The 18,217-nt window shown below is 38.0% G+C and overlaps 1 protein-coding gene across 5 annotated transcripts in view; it reads left to right on the top strand.

Annotated features, from left to right (window-relative positions):
* Positions 1–18,217, top strand: part of LOC148357872 (alpha-actinin-4) — a 57,338-nt gene that overhangs the window by 30,045 nt on the left and 9,076 nt on the right. For 3 of the 5 annotated variants that reach the window (XM_088346527.1, XM_088346529.1, XM_088346525.1), the window contains exons 2-16: positions 4,819–4,933; positions 5,571–5,690; positions 6,318–6,404; positions 6,623–6,710; positions 7,214–7,292; positions 7,499–7,580; positions 8,255–8,340; positions 12,909–13,001; positions 13,074–13,199; positions 14,893–14,997; positions 15,089–15,236; positions 15,405–15,555; positions 17,468–17,576; positions 17,653–17,793; positions 17,865–18,047. In XM_088346527.1, the coding sequence (XP_088202653.1) occupies positions 4,819–4,933; positions 5,571–5,690; positions 6,318–6,404; positions 6,623–6,710; positions 7,214–7,292; positions 7,499–7,580; positions 8,255–8,340; positions 12,909–13,001; positions 13,074–13,199; positions 14,893–14,997; positions 15,089–15,236; positions 15,405–15,555; positions 17,468–17,576; positions 17,653–17,793; positions 17,865–18,047 (1,713 nt within the window). Of the gene's footprint in view, positions 1–4,818; positions 4,934–5,570; positions 5,691–6,317; positions 6,405–6,622; positions 6,711–7,213; positions 7,293–7,498; positions 7,581–8,254; positions 8,341–9,251; positions 9,338–12,908; positions 13,002–13,073; positions 13,200–14,892; positions 14,998–15,088; positions 15,237–15,404; positions 15,556–17,467; positions 17,577–17,652; positions 17,794–17,864; positions 18,048–18,217 lie in introns of all 5 variants that reach the window. The other 2 variants (XM_088346528.1, XM_088346526.1) reach the window with 1 other exon arrangement.

Here is an 18,217-nt window from a genome sequence, read left to right as displayed (position 1 = left end):
TTTTGTTTTTTTTTCCACTGACATGCAGGATGAGTGTAGCATGGGCATCTTAGCTGGAAAACAGCCGGCACAAATGCATGAAGCCTTACCTGGTCCCAGGTCAAATTTGATCACAACCTGAAAAACTAAACTTTAGTATTTTGCATTTTTTTTTCTAAGGGTATATCTAGGCCTCCCATAAGACCAGCGACTGGTGACATCATACGGACACCTTTGCTTCTTAACTGTCTGACGGCTCCAGGCGGGTCAAAGCACATCACAAGTATTAACCCTCTGATGCATAAGTGGGATCAAAAATGACCCTGGGTCGTTATTCTTCAAAATCTTTGAAAAAAAAGTTGTAATACTGTCATATTCCAGGTATTCCTCATAAACCATGTGTTTGACATGATGGCATTAGTATTTTATTTATTTTTTCCCCTCTACCGGCAATTATCGACCCCACTCACGGTAGAATGTATAAACTGGTATGTCATGCATCCAATGGTTAAGTACTCACAAAAAAAAAAACAACTAGCACAGCAAATTAACTTTGCTTTTTAAATCGAAAATCGCATCAAAATTGCATCACCGGTCTGAAAAATCGCATTTGGGTTTCTCCCCCCAAAATCGTGCAGCCCTATTCCAATATTACCATACCATGAACGTTACTTCCATGCAAGCTGTTCAGCTAGTATTGGATAAATGGCAGCCATTTACATCATCTTGATATTTGCATGTGGTCATGGTAATAATGCATTCATTATCCATTTGCAATAAGCCAGCGTTTACGTTTGCAAGCACAATGCTTCCCTCCTCCTTTGCAACAAGTTGCCACAGCAACAGTCCTTCACACATTTTTCTTCTTTTGCCCAAACTCAGAACAAATATTCCTTCCATGGCCAAACTGTGACCCACATCAAAAAAGACCGAGAATATATAATGGCATGTTTTAAGAGCTCACAAGGGTTATTATTCCAAAATTAAATAAAATGTAGCTATAATCCTGCCAGTGTGTGGAAATCCAATCCGTTTACTATAGAAATCAAATTTGTCAACAGATTTTAGCAAGGCTGAAGGACCTGCACATTCTTAATATGAGTTTCTTTATGTTGCCTATGTGCACTGAGGATGTATGGAGAACCTGGCCTTGTTTGACACCTGTAATTCAAATTATGGTGTTTCAGTTCCTATCAAATCTGTAGCCTGTCATTGCAGAATCGCTTCATTGAACCGAGCAAGCACTAGAAGGAGGGCATTGTTGTCCCGCTCCTACCCCCAATTTGTCTGTTTGTTTATGTGAAATATATCCCCCCAATCCTCATTTATTGGGTGAAGGGGGCTGAGGGGTTGTTGAAGGGTGTTATTATCCGCCTGGCTCAATGCTCACTTTGTTTGGTCCTCTGCGGTGGGATCCTGAGAAGAGGAGGTGGGACCACCAAAAGCACACAGTTATGTTTTGCAACTAAGTAGAAAGGTGTCTGTAATTGGACACTTAAATGATTATTCCTCCAGTGTTTCCCATACCAGACAGTCTCCGATGGGCCGCAAGGATCTAATTATTCTCCCGCGAAAGTCTCATGAACTTAATGATGTTTCTAAATCTATATGAATGTGAATTAAATCGAAATAACCTAGATAAATCTTTTTAAAGATTGCAAATGCAATGGTGTGCCTGCTTGCACCCTTTTTTATAATCTCACTCGCTTTTGGTTATTTGGTTGATTGGTTAATGCGTTTTTTGCCTTTTTGCTGAGTTTCTTTCAGAGGGTGCTATGTTCTTTCAGTCTACATTGGTTAAATGATGAATTGTAACTTGTTAAGTTCTTATTTAATAGTTCTTATAGCACCAAAGACTTGATATTTTAAATTTTTATTTTGTGTAATATGTTTTTCAGAGATTCTATGTTGCTTACTATAAAAACGTATAAAACAGTTAAGTTCACTGTAGAGTGAGAAAATAAACCTTAGTATAATATAGTAGTGTTATAAATCTTCATTTATTTTAGGCTTAATCTTACACAATTTTTGGTAATATATCGGTTAAAGCAACAACATAATCTGAAGAGCCTTTTGGGAACCAATGGCCGACTCTTTAGTGAGTCTAGCTGTAAGAGACGGTTTTCTCAGAAGAGCCGAGATTACCATAAATAATAATTTGCATGTTACACTAACATACATGTCTAATTGTACGTTTTCCTTATATTTCCCCATATTTTTTTGATATTTTTTTACATGTGGGGGAAAAAACAACTTTTGCCTTGCTTTGAGTAAATAAGTGCCATGTTCTGTTTGTATGGACTCTTATCACTAAACAAGGGAATTGCAATCATTAAAAAGGTGAGTAGTTTTCTGAAGTTGACAAATATGCAATAACCTTCTGTAAACAATCGAAGAAGAACCTGCAACCTGCCGTAGCATTAATCACAAAATTCAGCGGTACTCATACTGTTTTGAGCATTACATATTAATTTTATAACTTATTTCTGTGATTTGGTCAGTACTCGCTGATACGATATCTTAAAATGGTACAGTTTTGGCATCAGAACAACACTAATTATTTTCGTTCTAATTAGATGATGAGCATTTCTTTCCCATTATACTCCAGTCTCGTTTACCAAGATTTGTGGGTGTGACTTGTGTGTCGTATCATGGCCTTTAATAACTTGTGTTTCTACGATTCAATATAATTACAAGTGAACACAATAATCATACACCAAGCTTCTTGAGTTTGCTCTAAATGCACTGGATCCACCCCTTAAGAAAATTTAGTACATTTCACATTTGTATAAACGCAAATTTAAATAATCAAAAGTACATTTCCCGTCGGAATGTCTGCAGCCCCAAAGCAAAGAATGTAAAATTCTAAAGTTGAATCCATGGGCCTTTTCCCCCACGTTACTGATTTGTATTTGTTTTAGAATTCATTACAGTATCACAGATTTTGAGAATGAGTTCCTGTTTGGATTAATCTGATTTGAATGTGGGAATGTTTATTTTTTTCGAGAAATCTTTGGTTAGAACATGAGCACAAATACATTAACTGGCCTTAAATATCGACGCGTTTTAAATATGGGGGGTTTTCAAAATTAGATTTCCTAGTAAAACCAATATGTGTGAAGGACATTGTAAAGGGCTTTGGGAGGTCTTCCGTGACTTTCACTATATAAATGCAGACCATTTACCAATCTAAATTGCATTCTTTTTCAACTGTGACTGAGAAAAAAAAAGATGAAAGCATCAGTATAAATCAGATTTCCAAGATGAAAATGTAACCCCCCCAATATGTATGTTTTAAAACAAAGAAGTCAAACAATACATGTTTGAGTGCTACCATTTTGTGGCTCCAAAATTCCATATCCTGTCAAAAACAGTAGCTCAAGACCTCACTTCCTGTCAACTTAATAGCAGTTCAACCCTCAGGTCATGTTTACTTTTTTTTTTCTAAAAACCGTGGTGGTTTGTGTTTATTTCAAATAAACACATCGATAAATGAAACAAACCACAGTTCAACAAAAAAACTTGATGTCAAAGTTTCTTTTTAATTAAATTAAAATACGTGTATAATTGAAAACAACGTGTATCCATGAGACACGATCTGCTTTTGGATCACTAGCAATACTGGTCAGTCACATTAAATTTGCCCCCAATTGGGTGTGTTAAACCAAAATAGACATTTCTGTCTAATTTGATATCTGGATCTTTGAAGTTGTCATTTTTTTCTGTTATGATAATCATGTCCACCCAATCTCATTCAAGTTGCCAGGTGTAAAATTATTGGCTTGGTAAATTTTTCTGAGATGTCTTACCACGATTTTCATTGCAAAGCATCTTTGGTGTACCGTAAAATTCGGACTGTAAGGCGCATCTGGTTATAAGCCGCGCCCAGTATATATTAAAGGAAATACCATTTTGTACATAAATAAGCCGCACCTGACTATAAGCCGCTTGTACCCACATTGAAACATGAGATATTTACAAAGAAAAAAAGAGTTTTAACAATATAGAGATCCTTAACCCCTTAACATTTCCGACGGCCCGCCTGTCTTTTGATTAAAAAATACGTGTCTGTACAATGTCACCAGTCACTGAAATACGTCATGCCACATATCATTGAAAGTTTTAAACTTTTGGCATACAAGATATGATGAGCATTTCAAAATAGACACATCAAAGAAACATCACTATTAGTCTGAAACAAGATACCCGAAAACTGTAAAGCCGAGGTAACTCCCGATTACATCCCCTGGTCGTCTTCAACTTCTTGAATGTCTGCAAAATTGCTTCATTACATCAAGGACACTCCATAGAATCCAACAGTGTAAAGTCTTTAGATAGATAGATAGATAGATATTTCCTCCAAAACACACGATAATGCCGACAGTTGAATAGGAATCCCCCCGAAACATTTCTGCTTCATTGGACGTTGCTTCTTGTAATCCGTCCGTTTCGCCACATTATTTCCGTTTACAAATAAACAGACTCGTAAAATGTTTCCCTATATGGTAGTTTTGTTTGACACTTTTTTCATGATGAGGGTTTGTTCATGCTAGTTTTATTCATGCACAAAAAAATAAGTTACATTAAACTTGTTTTTTCCTTGACATATATTCCACCTGTCTCACTCTTACTGCTCGTGCGCTCCGGGTGGCCGTTAGAAAAATTGGATAAATTAGCCGCATCATTGCATACATTAGCCCAAGGGTTTAAGGCCTGGGAAAAAGTCGTGGCTTATAGTTCGAATTTTATGGTATATTATTTGTATGCCTGGACTGTAAAAATGTATAAATATGTTGCAAATAAATTAACTCTGTATGTTCTCTTTGTGTCCTCCCTTAGACATTTACGGCATGGTGCAACTCCCACCTGCGCAAGGCTGGCACACAGATTGAAAGCATTGAGGAAGACTTCAGGGATGGCCTCAAACTCATGCTTCTTCTGGAAGTCATCTCTGGTAAAGCTCGATTGATGTTATTCTCATATTTAGAAAGAAAAAAATAAATGTTTCACACACAATTCATTGTAATGTATAGTAAGTCTTTTTAAGTCTCATTGATGTATCACATACTGCAAGTTTCTGTTTGTGCTGCAAAACACTGGTTTGGATTTTGAATTTTTGCTTTAGAACTAAATTAGGCTTCAATTTTTGATTAAATGCAGGGCTAGCACTTCAAATTACATTTTAAAGCCATGGATTGTGTTCCAAAGATTTCACAGGTATCAAAAATAGCAATATATTTCCTCTCTGACTCAGTTTGACAGATTTTTTTTCCGGCAGACTCCTAGAGTTCCGCAACCTCGTTAATGGTACAGAAACACAAACATTTCTTGCATAGTATCAACTCACTTGGAATCCAAACACTAGCAGCAAAAAAAAAAAATCAAAAGGGAAAAAAAGGAAAATATTTGACAGTTGTGCAGGTGGAAACATTTGTCGACATGGAGAGGGATGGGGCACCCCTAAACTGTACTTGCCCAAGACACACAACAGGAAATGCTGCCCCTACAACCTTAGTGGTTCACAATACGCACACACGGTAGTGCAAATGTTAGTTTGTCCAAATTGAAATTTATATTTGTTTTGTGTTAAGGTGAAAGGTTACCCAAGCCAGAGCGTGGCAAGATGAGGGTCCACAAAATCAACAACGTCAACAAAGCTTTGGACTTCATCGCCAGCAAGGGAGTCAAACTTGTCTCCATTGGCGCAGAAGGTGCATAGACAACTTAAACTGAACAGCTAGTATGTTTTTATGTTGAGACGCATCCTGCTTCACCAATATATTAATTCCTGCTGTGCAGTGGCATTGGTGAGTCAATGCTCAAGAATGTATGCCACCTTGCGTGTCTGAGCTATGTGAATAATTCCAGAGAGACCACATGCCTCAGTGCAGTACATGTGTGGGATTGACATTGCAAAAGATGATGTGAAGAAATAGCAATGGGTCACACCTGTATGCTTCGTGACATGTTTTTTCTTTGTTGTTTAGGCAGTTCAACTGGGGGTTTATTCTAGGAATGTTAAATATTTTTTGTAAATTATTTTTTACTGGGTCTGAGATGGGCTCGATACCCCAGTGAAAATAGGCGCCACAGAAAATGGATGGATGGGTGGATGAATGAATGGATTTTCACTAGATTTAAAAAAAATTATGATAATTCAGATCAAACACTTAATACATTTTTTGCCGCGTCATTTTATTGTATTGATAGCTGGATAAATATGTACCTATCACAACTGTTAAATCTATTTACACGATACAATAACTTTTAAATATCAACATTTAGAACCTTGTAATTTCGTATGACACGTGGTTATTTTTTTCCCCTTTTTATGGCAGAAATTGTCGATGGAAATGCCAAGATGACTCTGGGAATGATCTGGACCATCATCCTTCGCTTTGCCATCCAGGACATCTCTGTTGAAGGTTGCCTTAAAATTTCTTGACTGCAAACTATCAACTATACTCATATCTTTTAATAAACGGCATTTAGCTGGAAGATAGTGTCTAATCATGACAATTACAATATCACACCTTTCCTTTTCCTCTGAAGACCAAAAGGTTTTTCTGTCCGCACATTACATTTCTAAAGTATTTTCTTCTGCAGAGAGTTTGTTTTTATTCCTGTCCTTTCATTCTCGCAGAAACGTCTGCCAAGGAGGGTCTTCTGTTGTGGTGCCAGAGGAAGACTGCTCCCTACAAGAATGTCAACGTGCAGAACTTCCACATTAGGTAACACGTTGACACAAACATAGTAAAAATAAACGGAGCCTTTTTCCTGCAGCATCACAAGCCCAGCTGGTATTTAAGGAGCTGTACTTCCTATCTACAGCGTTCTTTTATTTGCTCAGTAGTTATTGCAAGCACTCCCTCTGGTGGAGTTTTTGCACTATTGCACAAGTAAAACACTATTGCGAACGTTTTTGCAGACTAAAGACATACTTGTGACAACAAGAAACGGAACGAAAACGTTTTTTATAGTCTAACCTATGCTACATGCTTTCAAAAGATAACACATTTAATTTAGTTGGTAAAAAACATTTGTTTCCTATGCAATATTTGCACCCTCTTGTAATATGTAAACTTGATGGGAGAGAAAGCTCGTGCGTGGGCGATTCTCTCTCAAAAAGGCAATGTTTTTTCGACCACCAATGTTTGGTACGATCATGTTTATATGCATAAAGAAAGTGGTGCACATTACAGAGGTTTAAACTATTGTTTCTGTTCTCTGACAGCTGGAAGGACGGCCTCGCCTTCAACGCTCTAATCCACAGGCATAGACCGGAACTGATCGACTATGACAAACTCCGAAAGGTAACCCGCCCTTGTCCCGAAAAAATACTGCAAAGCAGCATGGGTACAGAATGAGCATAATCTGTGCTAATAGGTCCATTGTGTAATCATGCATTATATGTAGTATTTAGTATATAAAAAATCTGCATTAAAATGAATTAAATAGAATCCTAGCACAGTGCTCGGTTCTAATACGAGTTATTTTTGCATTGTGACTCTTCACACAGGATGACCCTGTGACCAACCTGAACAACGCCTTTGAGGTGGCCGAGAAGTATTTGGACATCCCCAAAATGTTGGATGCAGAAGGTAAACCTGAATTGTGCCCAACTACGCTGGGTGTTGGTTGATTGCATGAGGAATTTGATTATTTTCTCTTCTATTTCTTGTAAATCTGTGTAACTAATGGATGCCTGTAAACAGACACAAAACAGGCTAAGGGTCAGATTTCCAAGCATACATTATGTTTTTCATTTATTTGTTAGTTTTGGATTACCACAAGTATTTTTAGGACATGATTGGGTTGTAAACTAGTGTTTGAAGGAAGTGTTTGGGTTAAGGTTTTAAAATAGGGTAGTAGGGCTGTTTTTCTTTTCAAACCGTTATTTGGGGTTTGGTTTCCAAGACCGATTGAGCTTTTAAGTGTTTCGATCAGCCCTTGGGATTTCAAATGTGTGTTTTTATTTATTTTCTTTGACTTGGGTTTTTGTTTTAAATGTGGGGTTCTAGCCAGTGAGTTTCCTCTAAGGGTTTGGGTTGGGACCTGTGGTTTCAAAGTTAGCTTTAGCCAAACAAGAACTATATGACACCAGCAACAACGGCCATGAGCCATTGCCGGCATGCTTTTTCGTGAATATTTTTTGTTTGACATAACATGTATTTTGCTGCCTCTGCCTTATGTTGTCCATCACTTGGGTTTACTGTGTGTCGTACATGTTTGTCTGTCCATGTTTAATCACGTTTTCATAACCTCCCCTCAATAGACATTGTGAACACTGCTCGTCCAGATGAGAAAGCCATTATGACTTATGTGTCCAGTTTCTACCATGCCTTCTCTGGAGCTCAGAAGGTATCCCATGTCAGCCATTTTGTGCCCCCACCCTCCTTATTACTAACAACCGTTCCCTGCCTTCTGTCTGGCATGGCCTTGCCCTCTTTCCCAGCTCTTTTAGCTCCAACCCTGAACAGCAAAGGGATGTGTTGGGTCACAAATGTGCAGCAATCTACAACATTCAGCCAATTAAATTCAGATGGTGAAAGTGCACAAAGAAGAAAATGGTTTATTGAGTTTGAAAGCTGTGCTGCGGTTTAATCCGGAGGAAGTCAAGTGTTGAGCTTGATTTCAAAGTTATATTCTTTATCCATTGTAATTTAGCCTATTAATCCTATTTAATCACGTTGAGCCCAATATAAATAACCTCTATAAAATGATATGAATGGTGAATTGGAAGATATTTTATTTTTTGGGTGTTTTATTATGCCCGCCTGCTTAGTTTTTCTTTGATTGGAATCCAGTAAACACATTATGCTAACTTACCAGTAATTGTATCCCAACATTTTTGTGTGTATAGAAACCACCTGTAATTGGTTGACTGTGTTGGGCGTCTTGCTAATTCGAATTATTCACGTACAAAGAAAGGAAGGTGCTTCTTGATATAGTTGCCAATGTATTTTTTATTTTTTTTTTATAAGCAAAATTGTAAAGCCCAGTTCCAGTACAAGGAAATGTTGGTGTGTAGTTCTGTTAACAACATACAAATTTGTTTGGTGCAGCATTTTCACCAGAATTTATTACATGGTAGATTGTTGTACTTTGTGTCAAAACGCGAGCCGCTACGCTCCATCGGTGGGTTGGCGTCACTTTCAGGTGGAGCCACAGACGGGAACCCCGCATCCTTTCCGATGTCGCTTTAGGTGGCTTGGGCTTCACGCTTGTTCTTCTTTCTTTTTGTTTCCTTCTTTGCTTCGGCTGTCGGGCAGACATCGTGGGCACGCTGAGGCCTGATGAGAAGGCTATTATGACCTATGTGTCCTGCTTCTATCACGCCTTCTCTGGCGCACAGAAGGTACACGCATCAAACACTTCGCAAAGCAGAGAGTTTCCATCCCAGACAATGTACATGAGCTGTCAAACTGTGTGTGTGTGTGTGTGTGTGTGTGTGTGTGTTTTTTTTTTTTTTTTTTTTTTTTTTTTTTTTTTTTGTCACTGCCTTTGATTTTTGTCAGCAGTCCTTGCAAAACTGAACATTTATTGTTTTGATTGTTTTGTGTACATTTTTTTTGCGTTGGCTTACTCAAGCTCTTCATTTTGTGCGAGCCTCGTGAATCATTTACATATTGAATATACCAGTAGTCATTGGCTTCATGGTTTCTCATTGTAGCTGAATTTGTTGCAGCTTAATGAACCCCTCAATTTTAACTTCTTTGTCCCGACCTTTGCACTTAAATATGCAGTTGCAACCATTTAAAAAATAAGTTTGCCGTCCCCACTATGGCTCGTTTTTTATCCCTAGTTGTGATTTTGATGGAAATCAATTTTTTCCTTTACGTCGGGTAAAGTGAAACATCGAGTTTTAATGTCTGGATGGGAACTCTCCAAACATCTTTCTTTGCTTTTAAATGATGACAATTGTTTCTCATCATGTTGTTCTAACCTTAGCTCTAGAATTAACGGTTCTTGGAAAAATGTTAAAAGAACTTGGTCTGACTTGACTGTCCAAAAGTCACGTAAGGGCAGTGTGCAATATAATTGCAATAAAAATACCTCATGTACAGTGTCATGAAAAACTGTGCCCCCTTCCTGATTACTTTATTTGTTGCATATTTGTCTTTCAGATCATCAAACGAATTTTAATGTCACACAGACATAATCCAAGGCAATACAAAATGCAATTTTAAATGATCATTTCATTTATCAAGGCACAAAATAAATCAAAACATCTCTGACCTTATTTGAAAAGGCAATTGCACCCTAAACCTTTGGCCACCTTTGGCAGCAATAAACGAAATCAAACATTCAAACGTCACAACCTTGTGCAGGAATTTTGGCCCACCCGTTTTGCTAAATCGTTTTAAATCTGCCATGTTGAGGTTTTTTTTTTTTTAGCATGAACTGTCCGTCTAGGGTCAAACCACAGCATCTCAATTGGATTTAAATCCAGAATTTGTCGTGGCCACACCATATCGTTCAGTTTGTTTTGTTTTTTGAGCAATTAAGAGGTGGACTTGGTGTGTTTCGGATCATTATCCTGCTACATGATCCAAGAGTTCTTGAGTTTGAGGTCACAAAATTATGACTGGACGTTCTCCTGCAGGATCTGCTGGTAAACACTAGAATTTATAATTGCGTCAACCACTGCAAGTTGTTCTGGTCCTGAGGCAGTAAAGCATCCCAGTAAAGGTAGGTGTTCATGACTACTTTAAGAACAACACTGGCCAAAATGGCATCCATTGGAGAGTTCACAGACGAAAACCACTGCTGGCAACAAAGAACACAGTCGTCTCAAATTTGCCCAAAAAAAAGCATCTTGATTATCCTTAAAGACTTTTAGAAAAGCATTCCGTGGACCAATGAGTCAAAAATAAACCTTTTTGGAAGGTGTGCAGCCTATTCCATCTGGCGTAAAATGGCAGAGCCTTTGACAAAAAACATGCAAACAGAAAACAATGGTGGTTGGCAGTGTGATGGGCTGCTTTGCCATCCCAGGACCAGGACAACTTGCTGTGGGTGACGGAATAAGAAATTCTGGTGTTTACTAGTAGATCCTAAACAAGAACGTCCGGCCATCAGTTTGTGTCCTCAAGCCTGGGCGCTTTTGAATAATGCAGCAGGACAATCAATCGACATACACCAGCAAGTCCACATCTGAATGGCTCAAAAAATAATAATTCTGGAGTGTTCAAGTCAAAGTCCGGATTTAAATCCAATTAAGATGTTGTGGTTCGACTCTAATCGGGCAGTTCATACTAGAATACCCTTGAATATGGCGGATTTGAAACCCTTTTCCAAAAGAAGAGTGGGCAATATTCCTACGCAGCATTGTGAAAGCCTCATATACCAATCATCGTAAACGTTTGATTTTGTTTATTGCTGCTAAAGATGGCCACACTCTCTATTAAGTTCTTGAAAGCCATTACTGTTTCACATGTGGGCAGATGGATATGATTTTTTTTTTTCTTGTCTAATGAACGGAATCAACATTTCGAAACTGCATTTTATATTTACTTAGAATGTGTCTGTAGGATATTAAAATAGGTTTGATGATCTGAAACCTGTGACTGATAAATATGTAAAAGAAAAGCAAAAATCAGCAAGGGGGCAGCGAATACTGTTTCACGGCACTGTATATTGAATCGAGTTACTGTACCTATTTTCCTAAAGGTCAAAAATAAGGCAAATGTGACTGTAGTTAAGTTTGGACTTCTTTGAGAAACATGAGTCGACTTCTTTCCACTTTGCTTCAGTTGTTCACAATTGCACATTTTTGGGTTATGTCTGATCAATTGAAATATCAAATAAGTTTTTACCAATACCTCAAAGATAATCTCAGGTATTTAATATTCTTGTTGAAATCTTGTTTTTGTATTCCTACAGTCCAGTAGTTAAAAACATAGGATCCGCTGGACTTCAGCTCCATTTGAACCCGATGTGAGACGCATGGTGGTGTTTTTGTTTTTTAAACACGGTGTGTGATTGAGGCACATGAAACTAACAGTCAGCAGTCTCCTGCACGTTGTAACCATCCAAATTAGGCTGCTGTTTTGTTTTGGGGTTGTTTTTTATGATCCCCCCCCCTCACTTTTTTCTCCTGACATGTGTAATTTTTTTCCATCAAGATAGCACCTAGTCATTGCTCGTGTGTTATCTCCGATGTCTTGAACTGTAAAAGTAGACTGGAACACCTTTTAAAATTGTTTTTTTTTTCTTACTGTCAACACAACTTTTTAAAAAATTACGGTACTCCAAATAAATCATCAGAATACATTTTTCATTTGAAAATGTATTTAAAAAATAATCGTAAAAAAAGTTTGTGTTTAACATTATATTAAAACGGCAATGACTGCCTTTTCAATTTATTTTAAAGCATTTTAACTAATCATTATTAATAATAATAATTTATAAATTCTTTTTAAAAAATAAATATTTGAGCATGAGAAACTGATGAGACATTTAAGTATTGATCAATTAAAAAAAACATTAAATGCATGTTTTACATGCTTGTTTAACTTTTTTGTGCGTAATAATAACTTGTTTTTGACTAGTTATTATAAATTCATGACTAGATTTGAAAATGATTGAACATATACGTTCCTCTTTTAACTGTGGGTTGGTGTGTGGGCAATGCTTTAACCACTAGGGTCGTAGGGGCCCCATTTCCTGTGGTGTGTCTTGGGCAAGTACAGCCTGGAAGTACCCATCCTTCTCCAGGCCAACAAATATTTCCACCAGATGCAATTTAAATATATAATTGTTAAAATCGTTTCTAATTATTCAATTATGTCATGACTTAAAATGGTAAATAAACGCAAAATGCATGAATCAAAACAGTAAATTAACCAATTGCAAGGAAACATATATACAATAATGGATGACTCCTGTCTGCTTTCACCTCTGATAGCTTGTGTGCGTCCCCATAGGCCGAGACCGCTGCCAATCGCATCTGCAAAGTTTTGGCGGTTAACCAGGAGAACGAGCACTTAATGCAGGAGTATGAGAAGCTGGCGAGTGACGTGAGTACAAACCAGATAGTGATTGATCTGGGCTGCATTTATCACGTTGGTAACTGCATCCAACCCTCACAGCTCCTGGAATGGATCCGACGTACCATTCCCTGGCTGGAGAACAGAAATCCGGAAAAGACCATGTCCGAGATGCAGCAGAAACTGGAAGATTTCCGGGACTACCGCCGAGTTCATAAGCCACCAAAGGTTTTTATCCAGCTAATTGTTCAAACTTGACTGCTGTCGTGTTTTTAACTCGATAACTGCTTAAGAATAAAATAATACAGTATTTATTTATGTATGAAGCAGAATTCTGTTTGGGTGAGAGCTATCCTCAAAGTCTTACCGTAGTAAACATTAATTTCTCGTTCTTTGCAGGGGACCAGAACTCGCTCGCGTAAAGGGAAACTCCCCAAATTAGTGTCACACCTTCATAAAAGCCCTTACGTGTCAAACTTACAGCGAGAGGACATCTTTACCTACTGAGAGTTATACGACTGTTACAAAATAATAACTATCCACAAAATAAACATGGCGTTGCAGTTAAATGAATGGTCTTTATTTTCATGAGACAAAACTACAATGAAATTGGAGGGCCTCCCCTTTCAATGCAAGAAAGCGATTTAGAAACTGGCTTGCTGCAAGCTAGCATCTGGCCAGTTGAGCCAGGTCTCCGAGATTATTAAAATACAACCGTCCCGAATGTAGCGTTGTCCCACAAGGTATAGCTCCAGATCATCCTTTTCCGGGTTAATAAATCAGGTGTTTGGGAAATGCAGGCTCCACAGGAGTAGCTTGTAAGGGGTGTCACGTAGCTTCGCCACAGAAGTTGGACAGACTTGCAGCCTCGCTATTGCTTTCTCCCCAAATGCCGCCTCAGTCGCTTCCTAAACCTGATAACAATCCACAGACCAACCGCTGGTGATCCCCATTCATTTGCGCTCTTCTGACTTTCCTCAGAGTCCGATTTAATCGAATAATTTATTTTCAATGAAATGATCTGGCACCGTTTGTTTTTGGTGGACCCATTGACTGACCCACAATACACATACGGTCTATTTTTTGTAACAATATCCAAAACTCTTGCGTGGACATTTTATTATAAATCTGGTAATACTCGATGGCTTGTGTGCAGAAGCAAAGTGCTTCTTTCTTTCCTCGCCTCGGCTTGCCCTCAATTAAACATGGGTTAAGCTTTTCTGTTATGCGCTAATACCAATATCTAGTTATAACATTTCTATTAAGTGTTCTTATTTTTAATAATATATTGGTACTCTTTAGATGGCAAATGGGGCTGCGAAGAGGGTATCACGCCTCTTTCAAATTTTAAGTTGCCGATCATGCTGAAATTCACGCAAATCAAGCAGCTAGACAAAAATTCACAGATAAATGTTATAAAATGGGGAAATCAAAATCGTCCTAAAAGATATAAATAACACCAAGAAAGCGCTATGAGGGGAAACAACTATTTAGTGTGTATGATGACGAATCAGACTTTAAAGGACATCAAGTAAATATTGTACATATTAATTTGGTATTGTGTTTATAGTTGTCAAATTATTTTTATCACGGTTGCACATATTCAACCACGTTTTTCACTTACAATACTTAGTTTGAGCCGAGAAAAAGTGAAACAAAATTTTGTTCATATTTTGAGTCACAAAATAGGGCATGTGCATTATACACAAATAAATGGTACTCATTAATAGTTTAACCTCCCCCCCCCTCTTTGACAGATTAAGGTTTTCCTCAATGAAATATGTAACCTTTAAGCTCTGATGTTATATAGTGTCATCGTACCAGTTCCACGATTTGCTTTGTGTAATTATTTATTTTTCTTTTGATGCAATATCTGCTGGGGCACCTCTTTATTGCTAACACTCAAATGATTGTTCCACAGGTCCAGGAGAAATGTCAGCTTGAGATCAACTTCAACACGCTGCAAACCAAACTGAGACTTGGTGGCAGACCTGCCTTCATGCCGTCAGAGGGACACATGGTGGCTGTATGTATACATACACGTTCAAATCCCAATACCTTGATGTGGCGCGCTTGGAATTTTTTGGGACGTTTGCGTCGTGTGATTTTCTTCTTAGGATATCAATCGGGCATGGCACACTTTGGAGGGCGCAGAAAAGGGATACGAGGAGTGGCTCCTGAACGAGATCAGACGTCTAGAGAGATTGGACCATTTGGCTGAGAAGTTCCGACAGAAGGCCTCCATTCACGAGTCCTGGACAGACGGTACGCCCAAAAAGACTTTCAGTACAGGGATAGCACACTGAGTATTTGAGGACATGTATGTATAGTAAGCCTGGCAGTAGGTGTACTATGCTATGAGCAAATGGTTGTGTGAACAGTTACCCTCATCCTGATTTTACAGCAGTACTTGATTTTAATTGTGATGTACAGGCAAAGAGGCCATGCTGACTCAGAGAGACTACGAGACTGCGTCGTTGTCTGAGGTGAAGGCGTTGCTTCGTAAACACGAGGCCTTTGACAGCGACCTGGCTGCCCACCAGGACCGGGTGGAACAGATTGCTGCCATCGCGCAGGAGCTCAAGTATGTGGAGAACAAGTTATTAGTCAAGAGGGCCCTTTTTATTTTCCTCTCAAGAAAAGGAAATGAGATACTTAGTCATTTTAAAAAGAATTCAGCTTACTTCTTTTTTAAAAAATACAGTTTGTGTGTGACCAAAGATTACAACTGGACAGTAATGGTGCTGCAACTAAAGATTGAATCTTTTTTTTTTTTATTATTCCATGAATCCGATTTTTAAAATGAAACGATCTTAATTTCCTCTTCATTCAAATATTGACGTCTTGGACTGATGTAAAACTAGCGCATAAAACAGAATATTCTCTAATACAAAACAATCCAATGTTTGTCGAATAGCTTTACAATAAACAAAAAATACATACAAATATATGCTGTATGCCTGCAAATATGTAAGATACTTTTTTTACACTGTCAAAAAAGAGAGGCAACATAGAAAGGGAATGCGAGTACATCATTGAATGTTTTTTTGGTGGGTTTTTTATTAATTACAACAGTACTTAAAAGACGTGCCCAAAGGGTGTAAGATGAAGCCGAAGCTTTAAGGTGCCTACCACATTATTTTCCGGGCAGAAAACAGAACTTTGCCCCACAAAGGAAAATTAGAAGACAAAGAAATGACATTTTAAACTTACAACAGTATTTCTAGTCATCATCCAAATTGTTCCATAAACAGCTTTTTGGGTGTCAAAATGGCTTTTCAATGTTGTGCCAGAACATTGAACCTTGAATTTGTGGATTCCCCTGAGATGATGAGTGTTTGCCCTGTACCTATAATGTATATTTGTTGCTTACTTGCTTTGTACACCAATAACAGGGATCTAAGATTCGCCATAGCTTAAAATTTGTACAATTTGGATTTTAAAAACCGCTTATAAGTTTTTCATACCCAGCGTTGGGCACAATCCAAGTCGCTTTTCTTCCATATTCGAATATGCAAATTTATATTTCTCTTGTATATGTATTTCCTCAAATCTCTATAATAACTTCAGTAAGGCAAATAATGAATTGTAGATTATATGAAGGTTTTTTTTGGTCATATATATGTCTTTATAATGGCAGCATCTTATTGTACATTTTTATACAGCCTTTAAAGTATATATATATATATATATATATATATATATATATTATAGTTATAGTTATCGGAAAAGTGCTTTATAAATAAGTTTGGATTTGGCTCTAAAATGGCCTGGTACATCAAAGTACCGTCTTATGATGTGCTAACCGTCTATTAAGTGTTGTATCTTATGGACTCAGTGGCACTGTATTCTAAGGTGCATGAAATTTAAACTAGTTAAACCTTAGTTTGCGTTTTTTAAGAACCCATCAGAATACAATGGAAACGTATTTTCTTGAACAGAAACCGTTGTTATGAAATCATGTTTTAACACTAAATTAGATGTATTCATCCATCAAGTTTATTCTGTCTATAACTAATGGACACCTGCAAAGAAGATTCGTTATTTCGACTACTATTCTTCACTTTTTTCATTATTTTGAGTTTCACGCATTATTTAAATCATTGTCACTATTGGCCAATAATGTTGCTGTTTATTGATACCCCAACACTTCAGGCTGAATCTTCTTTTTGTAACCTAGAAGATTTAATAAAAAGAAAGGACTCGAGGGGGGTGGCTTTTAGAACAGATTTAGAATTTGGCACCGTGAGGGTTTTCTTTTTTTGTAATCATCAGTTCTCCTTTTAAGTAAAAAATCCTTTGTTTTCTCTCCTTATTTTGAGTGTATACTAAACTCTAAACTTACCAGTGGCATTTCATTGTAATTATGCACATCTAATTTTATTTATCATAAATCCCTGCAATTTTCTGGCAATTCTGTTGTTTTCCCCCCACAGTTTATGGTTCGTAAAATACAGTATTTGTATTTTTGTCAAGTATCCTAATTTGGATTTCAGTGAGCTGGACTACTACGACGCCCCTAGTGTCAACGCACGCTGCCAGACAATCTGCAATCAGTGGGACACCCTTGGAGAGCTCACCCAGAGGCGCAGGGAGTCACTCCAGGTTTGAGATGGATGAAATGCCCGCCAGGATCCACTTAAAGATCGATCCTCTTGGACTCATTGTTGCGTCTCTTTAGAAAACTGAGAAACTGCTTGAGTCTATCGATGAGCTTTACCTGGAGTACGCCAAGAGGGCAGCGCCCTTCAACAACTGGATGGAGGGGGCAATGGAGGACTTACAGGATATGTTTATCGTCCACAACATTGAAGAAATCGAGGTAGGTCTTGTGAACTGGGCAAAAGGAATAGAACAGTGTTTCATAAATTAATGGATCGCTTGCTCCCTCAGAGTTTGATCCGTGCGCACGAGCAGTTTAAGTCAACACTGCCTGATGCCAATAAGGAGCGCCAGGCCATCCAGGCCATCCACAGCGAGGTGCAAAAAATCGCCCAGCACAACGGCATCAAGCTGAGTGGGACCAACCCGTACACCACTATTACGCCGCAAAGCATTGACAGCAAGTGGGATCAGGTAGTGTGTCTACAGCACGTGATAAATTAAAACCAGTTGCAATGAACAGACTTGTTCAATATGAGTTGGGCTGCAAGAAAGAATCGATAAAATCGATGATTAAATCCGTTGGCAACGAAGATGTTCATCGATTTATGCGTCACACAGCAAGTCGTGGAGGTAGTGACGTC

This window comes from Urocampus carinirostris, chromosome 10 (assembly GCF_059441175.1).
Source record: "Urocampus carinirostris isolate Australia breed hairy pipefish chromosome 10, RoL_Ucar_1.0, whole genome shotgun sequence".
Classification (NCBI taxonomy): Eukaryota; Metazoa; Chordata; class Actinopteri; order Syngnathiformes; family Syngnathidae; genus Urocampus; species Urocampus carinirostris.
This window is presented reverse-complemented; position numbering and strand designations above follow the sequence as displayed.